The 27,854-nt window shown below is 40.7% G+C and overlaps 1 protein-coding gene across 15 annotated transcripts in view; it reads right to left on the reverse strand.

Annotated features, from left to right (window-relative positions):
- Positions 1-27,854, reverse strand: part of KCNMA1 (potassium calcium-activated channel subfamily M alpha 1) — a 777,298-nt gene that overhangs the window by 23,102 nt on the left and 726,342 nt on the right. For 9 of the 15 annotated variants that reach the window (XM_024986560.2, XM_024986559.2, XM_024986567.2 and 6 more), the window contains 2 exon segments: positions 19,983-20,096; positions 15,211-15,341 (listed from right to left, as the gene is read on the reverse strand). In XM_024986560.2, the coding sequence (XP_024842328.1) occupies positions 15,211-15,341; positions 19,983-20,096 (245 nt within the window). 15 annotated transcript variants of the gene reach the window in all.

The raw sequence follows: 27,854 nt of genomic DNA on the forward strand, positions 1-27,854 counted from the left end.
TTGGGCCTTTGTTGATGAAAGACAGGTCAATTCATGACCAATTTTCCCTTTCAAAAAGTCTTTTCTGGCTTTTTTTTTTTTTTGGTGGGGTAGAGGGGTGGGGTTGCAAACTAAGGCCATTCATTTCACCCCTGAATCTGCACTTCTCAGGCTGCCTCCATGCTAAGACTCCATTTAGACTTAGCAAAGAGCCAGCAAGGGTTAATAGGGACTACATGCTGAGTGGTGACCAGAGCCACGTGGGCCACCATAGGTGAACTCTCATGGAAACTGGTTCTGGGCACACATATAAACACATATCCCAACGTCGTCAGAGGTAAATTGTCTTCTCTATATTCAATAGACCATTGTCAGAAGCAGAAGCCCCCTCACCTGACCTCAGCTCTGCGGCGCGTTAAATGAGGGAGTGCCCGACACAGAACTTTGACAAAGGCCTTTGTGCTATAATTATCCTTCTAGATCAACACCCAGGGAGGAGTTAGCCAGTATGAAGTGTGGACGGCAGAACACTAATGACCTCGTGGTGAAAAATGGACCTCTGTCTTGCTCAAATGTACAGAGAGAAATAGCTAATATAAATATTTTTTAATATTTACTGGAAGAACTGGAAGAAGTAAAAGAAAAATTTAGGAAGCATATGTTTTAGAATAAAAATCAATTAAAAAAAATAATGAGTATCTCTAACAAACAAAAAATCAGATGATAAGAAAGCTGACTTCATACAACTTACTCAATTCTTTTAAAATGTAAGATATTGAAATTAAAAAGAACATATTTGGGAGAATGGCATTGAAACATGTATAATACCATATAAGAAACAAATCGCCAGTCCAGGTTCGATGCAGGATACAGGATGCTTGGGGCTGGTGCACTGGGATGACCCAGAGGGATGGTATCGGGAGGGAAGTGGGAGGGGGGTTCAGGATTGGGAACACGTGTATACCCGTGGCAGATTCATGTTGATATATGGCAAAACCAATACAATATTGTAAAGTAATTAGTCTCCAATTAAAATTAAAAAAATAAATAAATAAAAAATAAAAATAATATAATTTAAAAATGCCTGAAAAGGATCCAATGCTTTTTCATGATAAACACACTCAAAAAACTAGAAATGGAAGGGAATTTCCTCAATCTGAAAAAGGACATATATTAAAACATCAGACTTATAGGTGAAAGATTGGAAGCTTTCCTTTTACATTAGGAACAAGACAAAGAAGCCAGCTCTCACCACTTCTATTAAGCATAGCACTGGAGGTCTTAGCCAGGGCTAGAAGGAAATAAAGGTATCTATATAAAAACTGAAGAAGAAAAATTATCTGTATTCACAGAGGACATGATCTTGTATATAGAAAATCCTAAAGAATCCACTAAAATGGTATTCTCGGTAATAAATGAATTCACTAAGATTGCAGAATACTAAGCCAATCATTTGTGAATCCATGCACGTCCAATGAAAAACATAAGAATGAAATTAAGAAAACAATTATTACAATAGCATCACAAAGAATAAAATACTGAGGAATAAATTTAACCAAGGAGATATAGGATTAGTACACTGGAAACTACAAAATATTGTTGAAATAAAGAAAATATAAATAAATGGAAGGACATCTTAACTTGATAGATTGTAAGACTTACTATTCTTAAGATAGCAATATTCCCCCAAACAATCTATAGATTTATTCCAATTGCTATCAAAATCCCAAAGACCGTTTTTATAGAAGTGAAGAAGCTCACTTTAAAATTCCTGTGAAATTGCAAGGAGCCCTAAATAACCAAACCATCTTGAAAAGGAAAAACAAAACTGGAGGACTCACACTTCCTGATTTTGGAGCACACCACAAAGCTACTATAATCAAGAGAGTATGGTATTGCCCTAAGGATAGACTTATGGACCACTGGAATCAAATTGAGAATCCAGAGATAAACTCATACGCTTTGCCTCAGTTGATTTTTCAACAAAGCTTCCAAGATCATTCTACAGAGGAAGAATATAGACTCCTAATCAAATATTGCTACCACAGCTGGGTATCCACATTCAGAAGAATAAATTTGGATCCCTACCTCACACCCTATGCAAAAGTTAATTCAAAATGGATTAAAGACCTGAATATAAAAGATAAAACAATGAAACACTTAGAAGAAAACACAGAAGTAAAGCACTATGCTTTTGATTTGAAAACTGATTCTTAAATATGACACCCAAAGCATAGGCAACAAAAGAAAAAAATAGGTAAATTAAACTTCATCACAGTGAGAACTGTCTGTGCACAAATCACACTATCCAGAAAGTGAAAAGAAATCCTACAGAGTGAGAGAAAATATTTGCAAACCATATATCCCATAAGGACCTAGTATCCAAATATATATTTAAAAATATTACAATTCAACAACATAAAGAAAAGTAACCCAAATTTTAAAATGGACAAAAATGAGCAAACTTTATTTAAAAATACTGGTGAAATATATTAAAACATGGAATTCTTGAAGGATATATTATTATCAAACAATGTAAATGTCAAAAGTAATTCTTGAAAGAAAAAATATGACAAAATTATCTATCAGTAATATTAAATCATTTTTAAAAGTCAGAAAAATGAGGTAGGAGAAAGGAGGATGGAAGTAAAGACACATGTAAATTCTCTGATCATATAGAGGAAGAAATCAAGAGCTACTAAATTTTCTAGATAATAATATAAATAAAATGTAGCTTCAAGTACATTTATAGAGTATATGGTATCCACTAACTAGAGTTAAAAACAGAATGTATAATTTACACATCATTAGAGAAAATAAGCATACAAAAATAGACTAATGCCCAAGGATAGATAATAAAGGACACAATTATCAAAGCATAAAGTATAATGCAAATTTTAGCATTATAGATTATATAACTAAACATAAATGAGCTAAATGATTTGATAAAATGGCAAAGTTCTCAAACTTGTTCAAAAACTAAAATCAAAATCAAACTCTGGTATCTTCAGAGACAGGAAAACACACACACACACACACACACACAGAGCAAAGGAAAGTATATTTAAAGGAAAAATTTTTTAATTTTTATTATCAAATTAACTACATGTTCATGTAGTTAAAATTTACAAAAAATATATAACATTTATGGAGAAAATATTAGAACCAAAATATAGACAACAAAACTAATTAACCATTATAGTAAAATAAATACGGATTGAGAGTCATATGTAAAAGGGATATGTGAAATATCATTGTGTTTCTTGTTTTCACAGCTCAAACAGACCGGAAGTATAAGGAAATGAAGGATATAATATGGGCATTAAGTACATTTGTGCTAAACTTTACAACATTTTTAGTTAGCTTCCAAGTAATGCTAACAAATCATGATCAATGGCCTAAAGTATAAAATCTCAATATACATACTAAAATATAAGATGTATGGCCTGTATTTTAAAAATAAACATAATAGTAGAAAGAAAAGTAAATAACCCAATATTTCAAAGTTTTTTAAAAGTATCCTAAATAATTACAGGTCAAGATGGAAATAAAACTCAAGAATATAGAGTATTAAAAAATTAAAGACTATTTGAAAATAACACACAAAAACGTCATGGATTGAGGCCAAAGCTACAGAGACAAATTCAGAACCTTAACTGCTTTTATCATTGAATAGAAAAGAATGTCAACTAATAATTCTAAGCATTTAAAATAATTGTTTTTGGTTGTTCTTTTTTATTTGAGAAAAATAGAAGGTTGAAATAATAAAGCATCAATTAATGAAGTAGCAAGAGGATATTTAGTGAATTGATACATTTTTAAACTTGATAAAATTATGCTAAATTTCCTCTGGAAACAGTTTATGCAACTGTCTTTCAAAGTTTTGAGAACCATACTCTAGTAGTTATATGACCTTAATACAGGAGTTAGCAAATCAAGGCCATGGGAAAAATGTAGACTGCCAGCTGTTTTTGTTTTTTTAATAAAGTTTTATTGAGACGCACACATGCCCACTTGTTTACTAACAGTTTTTGTGCTATAATGGCAGAATTGAATATTGTCAACAGAGTCTATATGGCTCTCAAAAGCCTAAAATACTCACCATCTGGCCCTTTATAAAAAACGCTGTTCCATTTCTTAATACAATAAGGAAAGCATGACACACCATGGAGAAGGGACGTTTACTCAACAAATGATTTAGGGGAAATTGCTATCTGGAAAATTTTTTTCAACAATATGGAAGTGATTAAATAATAATGATATACTTATGTGACTTACATTGTACAGATATTAATATTATGCTTTCAGAGAGTATTTAATGGCATGGTAACAATTACATGACATAATATTAAAATATATTAAAAAAAGCAGGATCCAAAAATCACTAAGATCTCATGTTAAACTCATGTTAAAAGTGCAGACCTCCAAGGATATATAGTCATATAAAAATATTTAATATTATGTAAATATTAAATATTTAGTACCCCAAAATTTTACATGGAAATTAATTCCTGGTAACAAACAGAATTCTGATCCATTTTCATTTTTTCCTATAATTCATTTTATATATTTCCTACTATGAAAATACATTTACTTAAATTTCTAAGAGAGGAAGCAAATGGAATTTATACAACTCATTGGAAAAAAAAAATCCCAAAATTTGATTAAAAAATGGATAAAGGAATGGAATAGACATTCTTCCAAAGAAGATATTCAAATAGCCAACAGGTACTTTATAAAAGATGTTCAACATCACTAGTCATAAGGAAAATGCAAATCAAAACTGTGGTAAGACATCATCTCATACCTGTTAGAATGACTACTGTCAAAAATATGAGAAATAAGTGTTGGTGAGGTTGTGAAGAAAAGGAAACCTTTGTAAAGTGCCAGTGGGAATGTAAGCTGATACCGCCACTATGGAGAACAGTATGCTGGTTCCTTGAGAAATTACAAATATAGCTACCATACGACCAAGCAATTCCACTTCTGGATATATATCCACAGGAGAAGAAATAACTATCTCAAAGAGATATCTTTTTCATCCCTATGTTCACTGCGGCATTGTTTACAATAGCTAAGACATGGAAACAGTCTAAGTGCCCACTGAGAGATGAACTGATAAAATGTGGCAGATACATACACAATGGAATATTTAGCTGTAAACGGAGGAAATCTTGCCCTATGCAACAACATGGATGAATTCTGAGAGCATGAAGCTAAGTGAAGTAAGTCAGAGAAATATAATTTATACTCTTACTTATATATGAAATCTAAAAAAACCCGATCCTATAGAAAGTGAGAACAGACTGGTTGTTGCCAGGGGCAGGAGGTGGGGGCTGGGAGAAATGGGTGAAAGTGGTCATAGGATATAATTAATAAATTCTGGAGATATGGCACACTAAACAATACTGTACTATGTATTTGAAAACTGCTTAAGAGAGTAGATTTTTACAGTTCTCAGCAACAGCAAGAAAAAATTGTAACTGGGAGGTGATGGATGTATTAACTAACTTTACTGCTGTAATCATTTCACAATATATACATATATCATTGTACACCTTAAACTTATGTTATAATGTTATAACTCAATGATATAAATCAATGATATCTCAACAAAGTTGTGGTGTGGGGGAGGTAAATGTTATAAAATAGTTAAAGGCAGAAAATATAACCACAAACAACCTGGTGAAAATATAGCTGAATATTTAACCTATCTCAGGGAAATTCCATGGACAGAGGAGCCTGCTGGGCTACAGTCCATGGGGTCACAAAGAGTCAGACACAACTGAGCAACTAACACACTAACAGGATACTTGATGACTTCTTTTGTTCAGCAAGCAGAATTTAGGCATAAAATCTATAGAAAAATTCACAAAAGACCATATGCATTTACATGGTTATAGAGAAGGCAATGGCACCCCACTCCAGTACTCTTGCCTGGAAAGTCCCATGGATGGAGGAGCCTGGAAGGCTGCAGTCCATGGGGTAGCTGAGGGTCGGACACGACTGAGCGACTTCACTTTCACTTTTCACTTTCATGCATCGGAGAAGGAAATGGCAACCCACTCCAGTGTTCTTGCCTGGAGAATCCCAGGGATGGGGGAGCCTGGTGGGCTGCCGTCTACGGGGTTGCACAGAGTCGGACAGGACTGAAGTGACTTAGCAGCAGTAGCAGCAGACACAAGTTAAAATTATAGATACTTCAGAACTACCACCAACACAATTGAAGGACCCCCTAAGGAAGATGATAATCACTGCTCACCAAAGTGCAAGAGATGGCATGCACACACCACTGATGGTGGTGCAATGGTACAATTGTTTCTGGGGGATAATCTGGCAATAGATACCAAGAGTTTTAAATACGTTCATATTTGTTTAAAACCCAGTAAGTTTACCTCAAAGTAATAAGTTTCTTCTTGCTCAAAGATTTATGTACAATAATACTTATCACAGGGTTAGTTATTTTTATAATAAAAATGATTAAAAACTGAAATGTCCCACAATAGATAATGTTTAACAAGATTCTGGGACATCCATATGTTTGAGTCTCAGGAAGTCCTACATGGAGACCATTACAATGATTTCAAAGAAAATGACATGATTAGATACTCTGATAAAAATACTAACTCTGAAAAGCAAAAAAAAAAAAAAAACCCAGATATAAAACTGGATGATTCCATATTTATCTAACCATCTGGAAGAAAATATACCAAAATACTAGCCAGGCTCATCTTTGTGTGCTGGGAATATGATTTATTTAAATTTTCTTCTTTATATATATCTGCACTTTCCAAAGTTTCCCATGGAACAGGAATTCATTTTCTAAGGAAAACAGTCGATGGTTCTTAAACAAAGAACACTCTAAGTTCTGCTTTGCAACAATAAGTCAGGGAGGTCAACATGAAAGGTTATTGTTTTGTCAAATCTTTAAGATTTGACCTTAAAGTGTTTCCCTTTCTGTGCTAAAATCAGTTACGCTGAAACAGCTTAATCTTTTTGATCAATCAGTCACTGACATTTATTGAGCACCTACTAATCCCTGGCTCTTGGTTTGGACTGAAATTGTATGCTATTCCAAAAGTGTGTCACTTTCAAAATTGCCCATCAAGGGGTATAATTTCAGGGTGGGTCAGAGGGTTTCAGAGGTCCCTGCACAATTCTAGAACCACTCACAACATTGAACACAATTCTCTGGCCCCTGAGCTGGCACTGTATCCCAGATCTCTCTCCTTGATTTTTTCATACAGGCATCAAGGAGCAGAGCTATAGGTAACAGTTTCTGCTGTGACGGAGTATAATGACGCCTGTCAGAGAGCTCTGTTGCTCCCATTTTGGTGCCTCAGTATTCAGCTGCAGAGAAGTCCTCTGACATCACATACAGGTGTGCTCTGAGCACGTTTCAACGTCTCTTTGTGATCTGAGTAACTTGGTGGAAAGACAATGCTTCCCCTGATAAAGGATGTCCAGTTATTTTAGGGGGCAAATTTCTTTATGGGGCTGGGGTACCAGTCACAGAACATAGGTCTGCAATTAAGCATTCTATCCAGTGCTTTCTGCTTAGGAAGTGACAGTTTAAGCATCACGAGGGCAAACCAGGTGCTAGGACTTCAAATGCCAGTTATCAAAGACTATTACTATGGAGGATGTGGCAGCTAGAACAAACCTCTCCACAGCTCATCTGACCCAGAAGGCACCATTCTTTCCCTGGGTAACAGAGACACCAGATGGAAGAAACAGAATTCTGTAACACACAGGTGTGTTCCTTTGCCTCCTAAGCTTTTGTACTCCTAGTCTTTCCTGTGCTCTGCATGGGCCTGTTCACTATATTTGTGCTAGAAGCCTTGTGAGAAAGTCTGGCACAGAATCTCCAAACCGGGCCAGGACTAGTCTCCAGGAATGCATTCAGGTCTGACTCTTTGCGACCTCATGGACCATACAATGTCCATGGAATTCTCCAGGCTGGAATACTGGAGTGGGTAGCCTTTCCCTTCTCCAGCAGATCTTCCCAACCCAGGAATCGAACCCGGGTCTCCTGCATTGCAGGCAATTCCTTACTAACTGAGCCATCAGGGAAGCCCTCATTTTCAGCAGAAGACTTTGCAATGGCTGTTCCTGTGTCACATGTTTTTGGGGGCGCTAAAGAGAACAGAATTCTCCAGGGTTCTGCTCAGTGCCTGGGATCCAGACACGGGTGTAATCTGAATAATATGGGAGTCCCTCTTCCCAGTGCCAAAGTCCGGATTCCACGTCTGGTCTGGGCAGACTTTCACCTAAGTATGGCAACATGGCACCCCTAGATCTGTGTACAGACTTCAGAATTTAGTTGCTATTATTTAAAATCTCTTGCAATGGCTATGACAATAGGAAAGTTGCCTAACTTTTCTGGGTTTTGGATTCCTTATCCATATAAAAGGGATTAGAAACAAATAAACCCAGATTATTGGATAGTGTTAACTGAGATACTTTGTGTAATTTTAATGAACAACAAATGCTCAGTGTGCTCAGTCATGTCTGACTCTTTGCAACCCCCTGGACCGCAGCCCGCCAGGCTGCTCTGTCCATGGGATTTTCCAGGCAAGAATACTGGAGTGGGTGCCATGTCCTCCTCCAGGGCATCTTCTTGACCCAGGGATCAAACCCAAGTCTCCTTTGTGTCTTCTGCATCTGCAGGCGGATTCTTTACCACTGCGCCACCAGGGAAGCCCATCAAATACTCAATAAAGGGTAGCTTATAAAAAGAACAACCAGCTGACAATGCAACCAGTTTAGAACACTGCTTTCTCTCTGCATTCTCAGCTCCAGTATCAGCTGGCCCAGATCACATGAGTGGCCCCTTAGCTTCTGAACTTTGGGGAGTAAACCCAGAAGTGCTAGGGAAAGGACCAGTGAGTTACAACAGGGAAATCTGAGCCCACAGCGCCATCTAGCCCGTTCCATGGAGGTCCCTCTGCACTCGTGTCTCCAACACGCTGCAGCATCCTTCTCTTTTTTATTTTTTCAAAGTATAATTACCAGAGCTTATGTTTCACAGTTAATGCTGTCAAGCCTTTTAAACTAATTGGTCTTTTATAGAAAATTTAACTGAAAATTAACACATCTTTTAATAACATTGCCTTAACTTTAATGGCACTTTGCCTTTCGTTTATAATTGCTCTAAAATTGTCATTTTCCATGTCATAGCTGCCATTTTTTATATTTGCTAGTTTTCATGGTGTAGATTTTTATTTTTAGTATTTTTCTTTCACGAGGGATGAGAACTATTTGATGTTTTTTTTTTTTTTTTTTCCCCTACCCCAGCCCTGCCTGGCCTGATTATGACAGTGGCAGTGTGTTCTGAGTCCATCCATCGTGCCCACAGTGGTGCTGGCTCACCTGCCACAGGGTGGATCACGGGCTGCCTGTCTCCTTGCGAACAGTCTACATGGTGACTCTGGAATGGAATTCGAGGAGGAGAGTCACAGAGGAGGAATCTGTTTATGTAACTGACATCACAGGGCACTGGGCTGCCTGAGAACTCAGGCTTTTCCATAACGCACCTCAAGGGTTCAGCCCTTCACGCAAGTACAGTTAGCAAAGTAAATCGTGTGGTTCCCTCTTCCAGAAGGTCCTACTCTCCCATCTTAGCCACATAAGTTCAGTTATTTCTGGCAAGCAGAGAGGTCAGCTCTCTGTCTCACAAAGCTAAAGATCCTCACCCTCAGCTGTACTCCTCTGGTTTTTCAGTGTAGTTCTCCACACCCATTCAAACTATTTTGTGTTCTTCAAACTAGTTATCCCTATCTGCTAGAGTCCAGGTGCCCACTGACACAGCTACTGGCCTGAGGCAGTGACCACCCCCTAAAATGACAGTTCAAACCCCAAGAGGGCACGGGACCGCATCTTTCTTCTTCCAGCAAATACTGGATCCTCAGTATGAACAATAGTGCCTAGGCTCTAGTAAGTGCCCCCAAATGTGTTGATTAATAACACTAAATGCATATGGAGCTTGCCATGTGCCAAGCACTGCACTAAAATCTTTGACTGTGTGGATCGCAACAAACTGTGGAAAATTCTTCAAGAGAAGGGAATACCAGACCACCTTACTTGTCTCCTGAGAAGCCTGTGTGCAGGTCAAGAAGCAACAGTTAGAACCAGACATGGAACAATGGACTGGTTCCAAATTGGGAAAGGAGTACATCAGGGCTATATATTGTCACCCTGCTTGTTTAACTTATATGCAGAGTACATCATGCAAAATACTGGGCTGGATGAAGCACAAGCTGGAATCAAGATTGCCAGGAGAAATTTCAATAACTTCAGATATGCACATGATACCACCCTTATGGCAGAAAGTGAAGAGGAACTGAAGAGGCTCTTGATGAAGGTGAAAGAGGAGATTGAAAAAGTTGGCTTAAAACTCAACATTCAAAAAACTAAGATCATGGCATCTGGTCCCATCACTTCATGGCCAATAGATGGGGGAACAATGGAATCAGTAGCTGACTTTATTTTGAGGGACTCCAAAATCACTGCAGATGGTGATTGCAGCCATGAAATTAAAAGACACTTGCTCCTTGGAAGAAAAGCTATGACAAACCTAGACAGCTTATTAAAAAGCAGAGACATTACTTTGCCAACAAAAGTCTGTCTAGTCAAAGATACGGTTTTTCCAGTAGGCATGTATGGATCTGAGAGTTGGACCATAAAGAAGGTTGAGCACTGAAGAACTGATGCTTTTGAACTGTGGTGTTGAAGAAGACTCTTGAGAGTCCCTTGGATACCAAGGAGATCAAACCAGTCAATCCTAAAGGAAATTAATCCTGAATACTCATTGGAAGGACTGATGGTGAAACTGAAGCTCCAGTACTTTGGCTACCTGATGTGAAGAGCTGACTCATTTGAAAAGACTCTGATGTTGGGAAAGATGGAAGGCAAAAGGAAAAGGGGGCAACAGAGGATGAGATAGTTGAATGGCATCACCAACTCAATGGACATGAGTTTGAGCAAGCTCCAGGAGATGGTGAAGGACAGGGAAGCCTGGCATGCTGCAGTCCATGGGGTCACAAAGAGTCAGACATGACTGAGCGACTGAACAACAATGAACAAATCACTTTACAACCTTAGCTCATTCAATCATCTCAACAGTCCTATGAGGTGAGTGAGTGAGTGAAAGTCGCTCAGTTGTGTCTGAATGCGACCCCATGGACCATACTCCATGGAATTCTTCAGGCCAGAATACTGGAGTGGGTAGTCTTTCTCTTCTCCAGGGGATCTTCTCAACCCAGGGATCGAACCCAGGTCTCCCACATTGCAGGCAGATTTTTTTTTTACCAGCTGAGCCACAAGGGAAGCCCTCCTATGAGGTAGGTACTATTAGCAGTCCCATTTTAAAGATGAGAAAAATAAGGCACAAAGAGGTTAAGGCTATGCAAACAGTAAGTGGCAGTGCTGGGATCCACATGCAAGCAGTCTGGCTCCTGAGGCCCTGACTAATTTTTTTGTTTCTAGGGTAGGTAACTCAAATTGAGGTGAGACTAGGGGAAAGTGGGGGCGGTGTGAAAAAGAAATCTAAATACCCATGTGCCAGTTTCACGGAGAGGCTTTATCTTTCACATAAGTATGAGCAACAAACTGGATGATTCTGAGAAACACATTTCTTGTGATCTTCTTCTCAGAGGCGTATATCCATAAGCATACTTCTTGCTTCGCATCATGTGTTTCTGCTGTGGGTTCACAGGACAAAGCCAAGAGGATGTGTTGGTAACATCGCTATCTGTTCTGGGAATGCATGTGATGAATCAGAACATTGTTCTTTTTCACAAATGAAGCAGTAAGCAGCAGGAGTTGAGTTATGAAGGACAATATTCAGGGAATGTTTAGACACATTATTAAATGGCAATTTGGGGAGCAGTGCTAGAAAAAGGAGATCATAGACATCTAAAGAGATGTGTGTGCAGATGTTGTGATGCTGCTCATGAGCAAGTGCCTGAGATGGAAGCTTACCTCTGACTCCTGCTGTTTGGATTCTCACTTTCTCAATTTATATTCCAGTTACTGCCTTGGTACTAGATAATCTCCTGTTTTTTCATAAATTACAATTGTGGTGGAAGGCTAAGAAATCAAAAGTAATCTGTTATCAGAAGGTCTAGATCCAACTGGGTCTGTTGAACCAGATCGAATTTGAGACCTCACTGTGGAACTTGCTTATCCCAGGCAATGAAAACAAAGCCTGGAATAAGTGGACAGGCATTCTGTTTTATGATTTGAGAAGTCACAACAGTAGATCAGTTAAATAGGTGTTGCCTCAACACTTAAACCAGGTTGACTCACATTACTGCCTAAAATAATATTGTCCAAAATAATAATAATGAAGGGCTTTGTACAGTTCTGGACGTTCAATAAATAATGCTGCTGCTGATCATTACAATGGCGTTACTAGATTCCCGACACCCCTTCTTCCCAGGCTGGAATTCAGAAGTGCTACTTTGCTAGCAGGCTGTTGTATTCATACACACCTTAGCCATGCTCTGCCAAACATTTCAGTTTGCATTTCAAAGGAGTTTAGAGACAGATTTTTTTTTTTAATTTCACACTTTGATTTCTCAGCTGAGTTTCCAAGAACTGACTCACTAGTGCTGCCGTAGAGAGAGTAATGCAGCTCAAATCTAGGGGCACCCCCACTCCTACCCCATGGCCACCATGTGTCCCCTTGACTGTGTGGAGGTGAAGTTCTTGAGTCCTTTCATTCCTTGCAACCAGGGCTGGTTTGCTGAGTGTGTGGCCTGCATTGTCACCCAAAGTGCATGCTCAGAAGAGCCCCTCATTTGGTTCAGCACTCTGCTGTCATCATTTTGAAATTCTTAGTAACTTATGGTGGAGAAGGAAATGGCAACCCACTCCAGTGTTCTTGCCTGGAGAATCCCAGGGACGCGGGAGCCTGGGGCCTGCCGTCTATGGGGTCGCACAGAGTCGAACATGACTGAAGTGACTTAGCAGCAGCAGCAGCAGTAACTTATGGAAAAGTAGACTTTCAAATTATGTAGCCAGTCTCACCTGGAATATCCTGCATGTCTGATCTATAGGAACAATTTTGTAAATTTGGATTTTTTAAAAAATTTGGATCAAGTATTTTATAGTTCTGAATAAAATCTATTATAAACAGTTTCATTGTCTTCTTGCGAGAACAGTCTTCTGAAATCTGTCTGATTAGGATCAGAAGTAAAATGAAACTTCTGAGGAGTTACCAAAATCTGTTTGGTAACTGGATTTGGAGACTGCATGGCCTACTACAGAGAATCCGGCACCGTAATGAGCATATCCTGCTGCTTCCATCAGGCCCTCTGGCCAGCCTGGGGAGTTGGCCCAAATGGGGCCCAACATCACTGGCAGGTAGAAAGATGAGGCTCAGGATCCTCACACCATCAGAAAGGTCATGAGCCCTGGGAAACCAAGACGGCCCTCTCTAGGGATCTCTTGCTCGCTCCCCTCCTTGGCTTGGCAAGTGGTGAGATGGCATGAAGCCCAGTCGACCTTAATTCAGATGAATGTTGTTTCATGTTTATTTTTAAATGCATAATTCTGATTTTTCACTAAGATATGCTCGTAGTTGGACCACATTCAGGAATATAGAATAACTTAAATTAGTCTTAAAAAGCTTTATGACTTTTCTTTCCTCAAATAGAGGTCCTTCTGGGATTAGCTTTAATGAATAGATGAGAATAATGCATAATTAGCACATCAGTTGTTTAACACATGCAGGAGAATAGCCTTCTTAAGCACTTAAAGAAATGTATGTATATAAAAACTCTCTGGGCTATGTTTACGGTTTTAATGAGTTCAATAAAACTCTTTTTTGTGTATGTGGGTGGATTCTCCAAAGGTCAGTTATTATCTAGCCTATGTCTATATTTTTACAAATGGTAAAGTTGAAAATTCCAAAAAGAAGATTTTTCTATATAATAAACAAAGCCACTCAGTGGGAACACTTTATAATCCCCATTCTAGTCTGCTTTGCTTTTTGTAGTTCAAGACTGCTTCTTTAAGATGGTACCTAATTTTTTTTTTTTTTAATTTAGATATGCTGGGTCTTAATTGTGATATGCGGGATCTTTAGTTGCTGCATGAGAACTCTGAGCTGTGACATGAGGGAGCTAGTCCCCTGACCAGGAATCGAACCTAGGCCCCCCCAGCATTGGGAGGCCAGAGTCGAAGCCACTGGACCACGAGGGAAGTCTCAAGATGGGACCTTTTTGTCATTTGATTCTGGTCTCACAAGTGAAAACACAAATGCCTTGATCGTTTGATGCATATCAAGTTACAAAAGCAACTGGAGATGCTCTGGATCCCTGGGCCAGCCCACCATCCTCTCTCTGCCACCGGTCCACTCCTACACTGTGCCAGAGTCCCGGCCAGGCCTGGCCTCACACCACTCCTCTGCCAGGACCCCATTTCCATGACTGACAGTGACCTAGGAGTCCCCCTTGGCATTCTGACACTCTGTGCTCTTCTGCCTTTTGCTCATATTCAGTCTGTTCCCAAGTCCTACAGCTTTTGCTGGCAAACACCACTCAGACGCATCCACCTCCCTCCAGCTCTGCGGGCTCTATCCTACTCCACAGGGCAGGACAGCCCCTTACTTAGACTTCCTGTGGCCATCTTGCCTCCTAAGCCACCCTCCACACACCTGCCTGGGCAATCCCACAAAACATAAACCTGATCACATCACTTGCCACCTTAAAACCCTTCAGCGCCTCTTCACTGCTGTCAAGAAAAAGACCAAAAACATGAAGATGGGTTTTGAGGTCCTATGGGTCCAGCTCTGCCTTTCCTCCACTTTCGCTCCCTCAGGTCCTGATACCCAGGCCTTCCCTATCTCCTTTGAGCCTGGCAGGTACCCTTCTCCCTAGCAGGTCTTTCCCTTTGCTGTCCTTCTTTGGGGGGTACTCTTCCCCACAAAAGCTCCCTTCTCCATTGTTCAGATCTTGACATAAAATAGACACTGTTTCTTTGGAGAATTCTTTCTCTAGTTTCGAGACTGGGTCAAGTGCTCACCTATATTTACTCACAAGCTCCCTTGTACTTTCAAGAATTTATAATCAGGTGTTTATCTGTGTACTAGTTAGATCAACAACAGCACCTCCTACCAGATGGCACGTTTGCATGGCTCTGCTCTCCAGTGTAGCCCAAGCTCCAGCCCATGCCCCTTATGCACTGGAGGCACGCCATCCCCACATCCCTGTGTCCCCCACTTACTGCGCTCATGAGTGAATCCAGGACACTGACGGCGAACGCTGTCCCACATGCAAACGGCTGCGTGAGGTACAGTTCTGTGTCGGGGTCATCGTCATCGTCTTGGTCCAAAAACTGAACATTAGTATCGTTCACTAGGAAAAGTATGAAGTAGGAGTTAGCTCGAAAAACTACATGGGGGCAGTAAAGTCAGAGGTTTAGAAACACTGAGGTCACTGGAAAGGAAAGAAAAGCATGGGAGAAGCTGTCGATGGAGCTCGGGGTAGGGGTCGGTGGGACTCAATGGACTGCTCTGAGGTGCTTGTTCAAGGTTCCCAGACCTGGAGAGCAGAGACATCAAGTGGATATGCTCCATGGCAAGCTGGTGGAGCTAGGGTACACTGGTGTTGGTCAGTCTTTGGTATAGCTTTAGGATCATGATGAAAAACACTCTGAAGTGTTTTTTGGTAGCCAAGTCCTTTGAGAGATGGACATCTTTCAAGGATGAGGAGCCATGAGTAGCCATGCTGGGATGGGAAGGTTAGCCACAAGGAAAAGAAAGCCATTTAGATTAGGAGCATAGCAAAGACAACTAGCAAGGGATCCACCCTCAGGCACCACCATGCCTCAGGCATGGATCTGGGTAGTGTCCAGCCCTGAAGCCAGGCCCACATCCAGCAGATCCCATTCAGTATAAAGGCGACTCCAGGTGGGATGTACCCCTGGCTGTCTCGGGCTGTGGCTGACAAAGACTTGCTCTGCATCCCAAGCTGCAGAGGGACGCCCACGTTCTCCCTTTCCCCTTCTAAACAGCTCAATCTTTTATGTGCTTCAGCTCAAGCAGACACAGCATTTGATGCTGTATTTCATTTCCATCTGAGGATTCCTCAAGGCCTCCTCTGGCATGCACGTGCAGACTGATTGGTTGTGTCACCGAGATGTCTTTAACTTATTAAAAATTAAATGACAAATTAATTTCCATTCCCATCTTGGCTTCAGAAATTATCGGTTTTGCAGAGCAAGTAATGGGGAGGGGGAGGGTGTGAGGTGGGGGAGGAGATGAGCACTTGTGATTTCTGGAATAATTATCATGCTTTTAGGAAAAGAATAGATGAGGTTTCCTTTTTCTGAATCCTTTCTAAAGCTGATTCTCTTTTCTAGAGTTATTGTTTTATTTTTTTTTTCCAAAAGGAATTTTTGAGAGAACTTTTCTTTTTTTAAAAAAACTTTTATTTATCGTATGAAGCAGAATAAATGATAATAGGATAAAAGGCTGGGCATGGAATTATTTTTAAATGACACCATCCTGTTTCCCTGGAGAAAGATCCTAATGGGGAAAAATTTTTGCTCTCTGTTCTTTCGAAGTTTATCGCGTCTGGCTCCCCATTGTCTTAGCAGCACTTAAGTTACAGGCTAGAGAAAATGCAAAATCCAGGATTCAACAAGTGAACTCTGATTCAGGCTTTGTCACTAATTCTCTTGAGCAAAGCATTTTATCATTCTGCACCTTAGTTTCTTTCACTGTAAAACAGGGGGACTGTTAGCAACTTTCCTGATAGGCCGTTAGGAGGTTCCTATGGGATTCTCCTTGGTAAGCCCAGTTCAGCATCTTGATAAATAGTAGGTTTTCTCGTGATCTCATGAAATTATGAAAATTCCCAGCCTCCCTCTGCCTCTCTCAGAAGACTCAAGGAAGGCCTTGCTCAAGGATCCTACCAGAGTCACGTGGAAGCCAGAAGTATGTTGTGGGTCTAGTTTAGAAGACTAAACTGCTTTGTGAATGGGAAAATGTGAACTTGGGACAAGATGCAGAGGGATGCGGTTTTAATTACTCGGAGCTGAGGAGGGCATGTGCATGGACCCTCCCTAAAGGACCTGTTGGTTACCTCTTCTCAAGATGATGGGGAGGGTCTGGTTCTAGGCCTGACAGACGACGAGACTGTCAGCCAGTTAGGGATTCAAATCTTTGGGAAAAAACTCCAGGGCACAAGCCCAGGCACCCTTCTGGGTTACTTAGCCAGTATTACCTGAAACCTAATTCACAGAACAATAATTATGTGGGTGCTAAGAGATGAAAACAATCACCCCCAAGAGTTGGTAATCAAATGCAACTGAGAAATGGATTAAAGAGCTTCAAACAAATTTCCTTTATGTGGACCTTCTAGAATCCTTTGACCTGCTAACATCAATTGGGACTCTTCAAGTACACAAAGACTGGGACAGACTACCCGGTTTAGCGAGTTTGTTTGACATTGGCATCTTTTGTGTTTTGGAACCTGTCCTGGTGCAATGCAAAGGCATCTCAGAATAAGTAGGTAGATAGTAAATATTTGTGTGGATAAGGAAGGTGAGGTAGTCAGAGGATGATGGTCTAACTGCCAAAAGTGGTACGCCCAGTAGAGAAACTGGTCTTAAGGCAGAGGGTGAAGGTGAAGTGAACACATGGAAGGTTCTCTGAGTTCATAAAAGAAATCTGGCAAGGGACGAAGCCTTTAGGATACTCAATTATGCTGACTGAATACTTGAATTGTTGGACAGATTGGGGGTATCAAGCCTTTTCTTTTCTACTCGTCGCAAATCAAGATATTCCAGTTATTTGGCAGTGCATCAATTCCAAACAAATTCCTGGCAATGATGATTTTGAAACACTGCTGAATTTTTCTGAGACAGAGATGTCTGGATGAATTTTCCACCTAGAGGTCTGGGCCACACAAGCTCCCTGGGTCTCTTACCTAAGGTTCTGAGAAGAGCAATCCACCCGTAGGCTTTTAACCAACTTCTCTAAACATGAAAAAGACACCTGTCCTACTGTTAGAAACATAAAATAGTGTGCTGCTCCTTGACCTGAGTCAATTTGTCCTGAAAAATAGCTCCATCGACAATAATACAGTGCTGAATGGTGGACAATTTATTCCTTTGTTTCCAGACACCTGGCAAGCAAGATTACTGTGTTAAAAGCCTGCTCTCTTATTTTGAAATATATTTTGGGGCCAAGAAAATGGCATGTGAGTTTCATTTGTGAGCCATTTGAAGGCAGGTGCTCCCTACCTCTCAATTCACCCTCCACTGAACAGCACTTGCTGTCTTTGTCTAGAAGATCAATCCCTAGTTCTGAGACCTGCTGCTGATGGGTGCTTTTCATTGAGTTATTAACCAAGTCATAGGGAATTGTGGAAAAGTTTGACAAATGCCGTCATGACCAGAGCCCTTCATCTTCTGGATGAGTCCTCTCTGAATCTCCCAGAGAGGACTCTGGGCCAGTGGGGTGGGGGTCAGAGTGCAGGGCTGGGCCTTGGTGATTGCTAACCTCATCCTCTGCATCCTTTCTGAAGACCTGGCTTTAGCAAGAAAGGGTCCCCTAGGAAGTCGCTGCTTTTATGGCTTCAGAAACCAGAGCTTCTGAGAAAGGGCCAAGTAGTGGGGGGGGGGGAAGGCAAATAAAGTCAGAATAAAGGAAAATAAACAGCTGCAGGGAAGGTACCGTATTAGGTTTCTTATCTTAAAATTTTTATATTTCTCCTTTGACTTCCTCTGAGAGTTGTGAAGACACGTCAGTCAAACTGACAGTATGTTGGAAGAGGAATAGAAGGGAGGAGGTGGGAGGAGGAGCAGGGGGACACATGGTGGGGGGGGGGGGGGGGAAGGCCCAGGCTAAAGGAAATGAATTAGAGCAAAGATGCTTTGGAAATAACTGCCAGCTCAGATGGGTGTGATCAAAGGTTTACTGATGCTGTGTGGGGAAAAAATCATTAAGAAAGGCCAGAACAAGACAGTCGATTCCAACCAGAGCCACAAATAAAACACATTTAAAGCAGTGCCATGGGGTAGCCGTTCTGCTACAGCCGGTGAAATAAAAAACAAGCTGGTGATAGTCGGAAACACCAACCACAAACGAAAGGAGATACTGATGTGAAAGAAAACAGTGCTTCTTACCCAGTTCGGTTATCATTAGAATGTGCGTCCCACTGTTTTTTTCCTGATTGACTGATACCAAAGGCAACTTGCCAGGTTTAGCTAATTGGATACAGCATTTAGGGTTGGGGAAAGGGAGTGGAGGAAAGTACAGAAAAAGAAAAGAGTGAGGGAATAACAGAGAAAGCATTCTGAAGTAAAGGGACCCGGGACCATAGGTAGTTTGGTGTTTATCTTCCAGGGAAGAGACCTTGTAGCAGTTTTGCAAATTCACAAATAATAGCAGGAAATGCCATGGCCAGGTTAAAAGCTGGATCCCACCGGTCAATGATCGTGGCCCTCAAAACCCTGTCATTTTTCTGGACCAGGGTGACAGTCACTGAAAATGCCTTTCAGCTGAAGAGTTTAACTAGAATAGATTAAATGTAAAATTATCACACATCAGGCCAGTGTTTCTATGCAGTTCTCAAAATGGGATTGGCTTAGACCTGAGGCTTTGTACCTCAGGGGAGGGAACTTCCACAGATGCTTCCAATGAGAATCACTGGGAAAAAACTCGTGGACTATACCTATCCTCCCTTCCTCCCCATTCCCGAATGTATGCCCCAGTCTCCAACCCATCATCTCATGACCCTTTGCAAACAGTGACCAGCATGCAGGAAACTGTCTATTCATCTCACAGGAAAGATAGATCAGTTTTCCTCTGGGTCATCTGCCATATTTCTACTCATACTCTTCTCCAATTTTCCCCTTCTCCCCCCAAAAAATACACCATTAGAGCCTACCACAGTAAGAGAGCTAAGAGACAGGCCAAACTCCTCATATCCTGCATGGTTGGAAGAGAGGACCAAAAAAATCCACCCAAAGCTGACGTTCACTCCTACCTAGTTCAGTGATGATGGGGATGTTGACCCCAGTCGTGATGGAGGGCTGGCGTAACATCCCATGTACTGGGCTGTTATCTGGTGAGGATCGGTCCATTCCTGGAGGTGTGAACCCTAGTGGGAAGGAAAGAGAGGAAGGAAAAAAATAAAAAACGTGCAAAACTTGGAAATAATGAGAGTACAGTGTATATACACAGTAAAAAAAAAAAAAGCATTATTTATAGGTCAAAAATTAAGACTTCCAGGATAAACTCTAATGAGTTGTTTTCAAAAGAACAAAGTGTGAGACTATTATAAATAATTCTTTTTTTTAAATATAAATTTATTTATTTTAATTGGAGGCTAATTATTTTACAATATTGTATTGGTTTTGCCATACATCAACATGAATCCACCACGGGTGTACACATGTTCCCCATCCTGAATCCCTCTCCCCTCTCCCTCCCCGTACCATCCCTCTGGGTCATCCCAGTGCACCAGCCCCAAGCATCCTGTATCATGCATTGAACCTGGACTGGCAATTCGTTTCACATATGATATTATACATGTTTCAATGCCATTCTCCCAATTCATCCCACCCTCTCCCTCTCCCACAGAGTCCAAAAGACTGTTCTATACATCTGTGTCTCTTTTGCTGTCTCTCATACAGGGTTATCGTATTATAAGTAATTCTAACCCACATTGACAGATCCCTAAAAACCAGTCTTTACACCAGTTATTGATTTTGTTCACAGATTTCTGCTCCCTCCACACAGATTGCACCTCCATGCTTCTGAGAAGTTAGACATGACCATGTGACATAGGAAATGCTCTGGCCCATGAAAAGCAAACAGAACAATGCATAGCATCACTTCCGGTATAAGTATTTGACTTGCCATCCCTCTCCCAGGCTGTGGCAACAGTGAGAGCATGGGTTACCATGGCGATGCAGGCTGGGCCGCAGCCTTGGAAAATAACCCAGACACACAAAGCATTCTGAGTGAAAAATCAATCTCTGCTGCTTTAAGCCACTGAGATTTGTTCTGTTGATTTTTGTGCTGTTGTTACCACAGCATATCCTAACCCATCCTGACTGCTATCTTAAACCAATTGATTACTTATTCTCTTGCCAGTGAGCGACTTACACCTGGGTTCTAGCCAAGAGAAAGTGGGAGGAAATCTGCCTGGGGCCTTTAGGAAGTCTTTCTTTGCCTTTAAAAAGAATCATATGAGAAGAGATTCTCTTCTATCCACTGGGCATTGCTTCTGTGCCTGTAGTGAGTGGAACTGTAGCAGCCACCTTGTAACTTGGGTGGGAACTAGCCAAAGACAAGCCAGCTTAATGAGCTGGCTGAAGCCAATGATAGAACGTTTGAAGGACAGGAATAATTTTCCCTACTGCCTGAATTAACCAGCCCTAGAACCAAAACCAACTGATCTCAGGATTTCTTTACTACATGAGATTTTATACATTTATAAATGATATTATAATATAAAATGCATAATATATATAAAGAGATTTCATATATATTATATACATAATAATGAGATTGTTTTTGTTGTTCAGTCACTAAGTCATGTCTGACTCTTTGTGACCCCGTGGACTGTAGCACACCAGGCTTCCCTGTCCTCCACTGTCTTCTGGAGTTTGCTCAAAATTCATGTCCATTGAGTCAGTCATGCTATCTAACCATTTCATTCTCTGCTGCCCCCTTCTCCCTTTGCCTTCAATCTTTCCCAGCATCACGGTCTTTTCCAATGAGTCAACTCTTCACATCAGGTGGCCTAAGTATTGGAGCTTCAGCTTCAGCATAAATCCTGCCAAAGAATATTCAGGGATGATTTCCTTTAGGGTTGACTGGTTTGATCTTTTGTTGTCCAAGAGACTTTCAAGAGTCTTCTTCACCCACTACAGTTTGAAAGCATCAATTGTTTGGCACTCAGCCTTCTATATGCTCCAACATCTATACATGACGACTGAAAAAACTATAGCTTTGATTATACAAACCTTTGTCAGAAAAGTGATGTCTCTGTTTTTAATATGCTGTATAGGTTTGTCATAGCTTTCCTTCTAAGGAGCAAGTGTTTTTTAATCTCATGGCTACAGTCATCGTCCAGTGATTTTGGATCCCAAGAAAATAAACTGTCACTGCTTCCACTTTTTCCTCTTCTATTTGCCATGAAGCAATGGGACCAGATGCTGCGATCTTAGTTTTTTAAAATGCTGAGTTAAACAATGATATTTTATATGTGTATATTTATGTACTTTGTATTATATGTATTAAATATTAACATATATACACATATACACAGCTTCCCAGGTGGCAAAAATGGTAAAGAATTCCCCTGCCAATGCAAGAGCTGTAGGTTTGATCCCTGGTCAGGATGACCCTCTGGAGGAGGAAATGGCAACCTACTCCAGTATTCTTGCTGGGAGAATCCCAAAGGTAGAGGAGAATTGGCAGGGTACAGTTCACTGGCAGGGTACGGTTGCAAAGAGTCGGACATGACTGAGCATCTGCGCACACATACACTATATATATGTATATTTCCCCCTTCTGTCTAAGCCATACTGAAGACTTTACTTGCAACTGAAATAGTCTTGATTGATGCATATGCTACCTATTTAGAGTGGACACGTGAACTTCCCAGTGTGACACAGACTTCACATGGTAGAACGTAGATGTGGGCACAGTAAACCAGAGAGTAGCCTACGTGGTTTCTGATTTTTGCAGTTTTGGCTTTTTTGGGTTTCAGACCGAAATCTCAATACATATTAGAATGAGTTTGGCCCAACCATATCTTCAATTGAGGGAAGGTGGGAAAGCATCCCAGCTAGGCCAAATGGCTGCCCCTTTAAGGATGTACGTAGCCATACAGACATGAGACTTTTATTTTCTTCATACACTCATTTGGTGAAAATTAATTTTACCAAGTGAAGCATGTGGCAAGCAGCAGCACCGGCACTGTGCTGGCCGCCGTGCCCTACTTCCGCCTCCGCCTTATAGAACAGGCCAACAGAGGTTCACGTTCACTTTATCTTCTCTGCCTTTGGCGGATGGCTACCTGGGCTTATCGATGAATTAGGGAATTACAAAGTCACTTGCTAATTTTCCAAGAACAAAATTTCAAAGATGATGTGACCCGGTTCCTTACTTACTCGGGAATGTGACAAGAGTGGGTTGATTTTGGCATTAAGATATGTGTAAATCTTTATCCACCAGAAATGAAATGACAAGTGCATGTAATTGCCTGTTGTTTTGGAAGCACATCCTGCATGAGATGCCAGAAAAATATAAAAGAGTTTTACTATTTTCTGCTCTCCTGTATATAAATATCATCCAACTGAGTGCCATACTTTCAGAAAGAAAAAAAAATGTTCCACTCACCATTCACTCCCTGATTGCACTTAATTTTACTCTTTATATTGATACACTGTGCATAGGTAAGTAATTTTGAATGACAATATAGGGTCCATCTTTCTAAGCTTTGGAAAGTGTGTGTTTTCAGCCATGCACATAGCCAAGAACATGCAATTGAAATGCTGCCTGTTTTCTTCCCCTAGAATAGTGAAGGGGAAAACTAAACTGTTTTCATCAGAAGTTTCATTCAAAAGCATGAAAAACTGCAAATGACAGCTGTGCAGATTCAGTGGATGTGACGTTTTTGAATTTCTTCAACTTGACAAGTAAACACCTTAAATCGGTAATGCTATATGCATAATACATGGCCTGTATTTTGACATCCATCAACAAATGCTGACTTGAGAAAATACGGGTTTGTACATCAAGGAATAGCACCCATAAAGCAGGGAGAAATGCAGGTCACACGGTATTAGGAAAACTGTATTTCATTACAGAACCTGCAACAAACCAAAGCATCCTTTTATTTTATCTTATTTAAAGATTCCATTTTCAGCTGTGAAAAGACTCAATTCCTTTGCATGAAACCTTCATTTAGAAATGACATGCTTGCCTCTTAGGCTTCTTGCATTTTGCTTTCATATTCCATTTTCCCCTTCAGTCACCAAGCCTGGTTCCATTAGCATCTGCAACTGACAAACTATGGTGGATGGCCAAAGACATCTCTCCATTAAAGGTCTTTTTCTCTCCTACACGTGACCCCAAGAACGAGGTGCTTTTGTTGGAAAGAAAACTTCAGCAATGATAATGTCACTTATTATTTGCTACTTTTATAGCCACACGTTTTTACAAGCAAGGGGCAAAGACAAAAGAAATAGATTGTATTTACTTTTTTTTTAACCCTTCCTGGAGAGTTGTGTTAAAGAGGAACAGAATGTATTAGCATTGTTTCTTTCTTAGAGATTCTCATACAGGAAAATTGTGGCTTGAAATAGCAGGATTGACCCAGATTCCTGAAGTGACCTTGAAAAGAATAGAAAATCAGGCACTTTCCTTCCAAAGGGATGAGTGAATTCGGCCTTTGGTATCATTTGTTGGCAGCTACCCTATTCATCACAGCAGCTGTTGATAAAGGGGCAAGTCTAAATTGTATCCAGTTCTCTGATTGTCTTGCTCCTCAATCCCTTGTTTGCTGCAGTGGATAACATCTTTGGTTGAACTTTAAAGCCCTCTACATAAAGCAGTGCTCTGGTCCTGCATGTGAAAGTCCTTGCACATGGAGTATCCTCCAGGGACCCTGATCTACAACTAGAGGATAGTGAAACTGGGAAATGCTCCTTCCGTTAGTTGAACTAACACTCAGGAACTTAATTTTAGAAACACGCTCATTTTGCCAGAAGAGATGATGAGGAATGTTGGCATTGGATGGATAGAATGAAAAGTTCTCAATCAGGAAAAGATTCAAGTTAAGTAAACACAGCCGCAGCCCAAGCTCTTACCAAGACAGCCTCCTGGTTCTTTAGATGTGTTCCCATTTCTCTCTGTTGAGTGTGGACATGAGAGGCAGGTTCTGGGCCAAAGATAACTTTAAAGACTACCTGATCTCCTTACATTGAGAGCCCTGCCCCATTTCAATCTGCAGGTGCAGATATGATGGGCTTATATTACTTGTTCTACTCCTTTGACATCAGGCAGAAATGGGCCCAACATTGCCCTCTGCCAAGCAAGCTTACCCCATATGCTGTAGAGGAACTTTAGGTTAAAGCCTGAATTTTCTATATATTTAAGCATCCCAGACTGTCTACAAATTGCCTGGCTCACAGAGAAGAAATGGAGTGGAATAGTTAAGAGCGTGTGCATTGGAGTCGGATGACTTAGGTTTAAATTCTGGCTCATCTACTGATAAGAAACATAACCACACACATGGCACAGACTCTCCAAACCTCTGTATCTTTGTCTAAATTGGAATTACCTCTTATACAGGGCAGTTGTGAGAATAAGATGAAATAGTATGTTCAAAACATCTAGTACAATGTCTGGAATGAAGGGAAAACTTTAAAATGTTGACTACCAAGGTTAATATTTTACCAAGTACATAGTAAATATCTGTAGCAAGGAACAGCTTTCATTGCTTCCCCCTTCCCTATGGCTAAAGAACTAAGGTAGCTTTTGGTAGAGATTTTTTAAAAAGAATGTTCACATTGAGAAAATCATGAAAAATTAATGGGAAGGTATTAGTAGTGTGAACATATTTTAGTAGAAATAATCAGATCAACTCAGTGATTAAAAATACAGCCTAAAATATTTAAGGAAGGAGTATTTTGGATATCAGATGGCTAAGATTTTTTTTAGTATGTTGAAAGACTGGTGTCCAGTCTCATGAAAGAAAGCTTCTTAATTCATTACAGCAACTGCAAGGTCTCTGGAGTCTTGTTTTCTAGACTTAATTTCCACTTCCTCTATTTATTTAAGGACATGAACTTTCCTATTTTGCTTCTTGGGCTTTTGAAATGGTTTTCACTACTCTCTACATTCTTTTCCAACATTTGTGTTCTCAATCACATACACCACTGCTGGGTTCAGCTCAACAAAATCTGTAGTACTTGATGTTCTTTTTATGACTGGTTATTCAACAGACTGGTTCCAAATAGAAAAAGGAGTACGTCAAGGCTGTATATTGTCACCCTGCTTATTCAACTTATATGCAGAGTACATCATGAGAAACGCTGGACTGGAAGACACACAAGCTGGAATCCAGATTGCCGGGAGAAATCTCAATAACCTCAGATATGCAGATGACACCACCCTTATGGCAGAAAGTGAGGAGGAACTAAAAAGTCTCCTGATGAAAGTGAAAGTGGACAGTGAAAAAGTTGGCTTAAAGCTCAACTTCAGAAAACGAAGATCATGGCATCCGGTCCCATCACCTCATGGGAAATAGATGGGGAAACAGTGGAAACAGTGTCAGACTTTATTTTTTGGGGCTCCAAAATCACTGCAGATGGTGACTGCAGCCATGAAATTAAAAGATGCTTACTCCTTGGAAGGAAAGTTATGACCAACCTAGATAGCATATTGAAAAGTAGAGACATTACTTTGTCAACAAAGGTTCGTCTAGTCAAGGCTATGGTTTTTCCAGTGGTCATGTATGGATGTGAGAGTTGGACTGTGAAGAAAGCTGAGCGCCAAAGAATTGATGCTTTTGAACTGTGGTGTTGGAGAAGACTCTTGAGAGTCCCTTGGACTGCAAGGAGATCCAACCAGTCCATTTGGAAGGAGATCAGCCCTGGGATTTCTTTGGAAGGAATGATGCTAAAGCTGAAACTCCAGTACTTTGGCCGCCTCATGCGAAGAGTTGACTCACTGGAAAAGACTCTGATGCTGGGAGGGATTGGGGGCAGGAGGAGAAGGGAACGACAGAGGATGAGATGGCTGGATGGATGGCATCACTGACTCGATGGACATGAGTCTGGGTGAACTCCGGGAGTTGGTGATGGACAGGGAGGCCTGGCATGCTGCGATTCATGGGGTCGCAAAGAGTCAGACACGACTGAGGGACTGAACTGAACTGACTGATTCATTGGTGAGCACCACTTGGTCTGTATCAGGGAAGTTACTGGAAGATTAATTGACTTCTAGTTAAATATGACAAGGCCATTTCTGTTTGGATGGCTTCACATGAAAGAATTTAACACAAACACTTGGCCTATGCCCATAAGGTTCAAGGAGAAGAGACTCGGTAACAGAAAGATTATTAAGGTTTCATTTTTTAAAGTAACTGTTTTGGGTACCTGCTGCATGCATGCATACAGATGCAGCATCCAAGGAGCATCCATGGTTACAAGCAATTGACAGGTTCTGACTCAGATAAGATCTACCAGAGGGAATGGCTAGAAAAGCTTTCCAGGATAATGAAGTTGTGAGTACATTCAAAAATGAGAAAGACTCAATGTCATGTTCCTTATAGAACTCAAAGCAAAGGTAAGAATGTTCTAGATCTAGACTAAGACAACTGAGAATGAAGGCGGTAGGCTTAAATAGAACCTTAAGGAAAAAATAGTAAAATCCAACACTTACTGAGTGTTCAGTATGTACCAAAACCTGCTCATGTTTTAACTTTCATTCTTGCTGCTGCTGCTGCTAAGTCACATCAGTCGTGTCTGACTCTGTGCAACCCTATAGACGGAAGCCCACCAGGCTCCTCTGTCCCTGGGATGCTCCAGGCAAGAACACTGGAGTGGGTTGCCATTTCCTTCTCCAATGCATGAAAGTGAAAGTGAAGTCACTCAGTCATGTCCAACTCTTAGCAACCCCATGGACTGGAGCCTACCAGGCTCCTCTGTCCATGGGATTTCCCAGGCAAGAGTACCGGAGTGGGGTGCCATCGCCTTCTCTGAACTTTCATTCTTACCAAAATCCTATCCCTATAGATTGGGATTATAAGATGTAGCTCAGTCAGTAAAGAGTCTGCCTGCAATGCAGGAGACTCGGGTTCGATCTCTGAGTCAGGAAGATCCCCTGGAGAAGGAAA

The sequence above is a fragment of the Bos taurus genome, chromosome 28 (assembly GCF_002263795.3).
Source record: "Bos taurus isolate L1 Dominette 01449 registration number 42190680 breed Hereford chromosome 28, ARS-UCD2.0, whole genome shotgun sequence".
NCBI lineage: Eukaryota > Metazoa > Chordata > Mammalia > Artiodactyla > Bovidae > Bos > Bos taurus.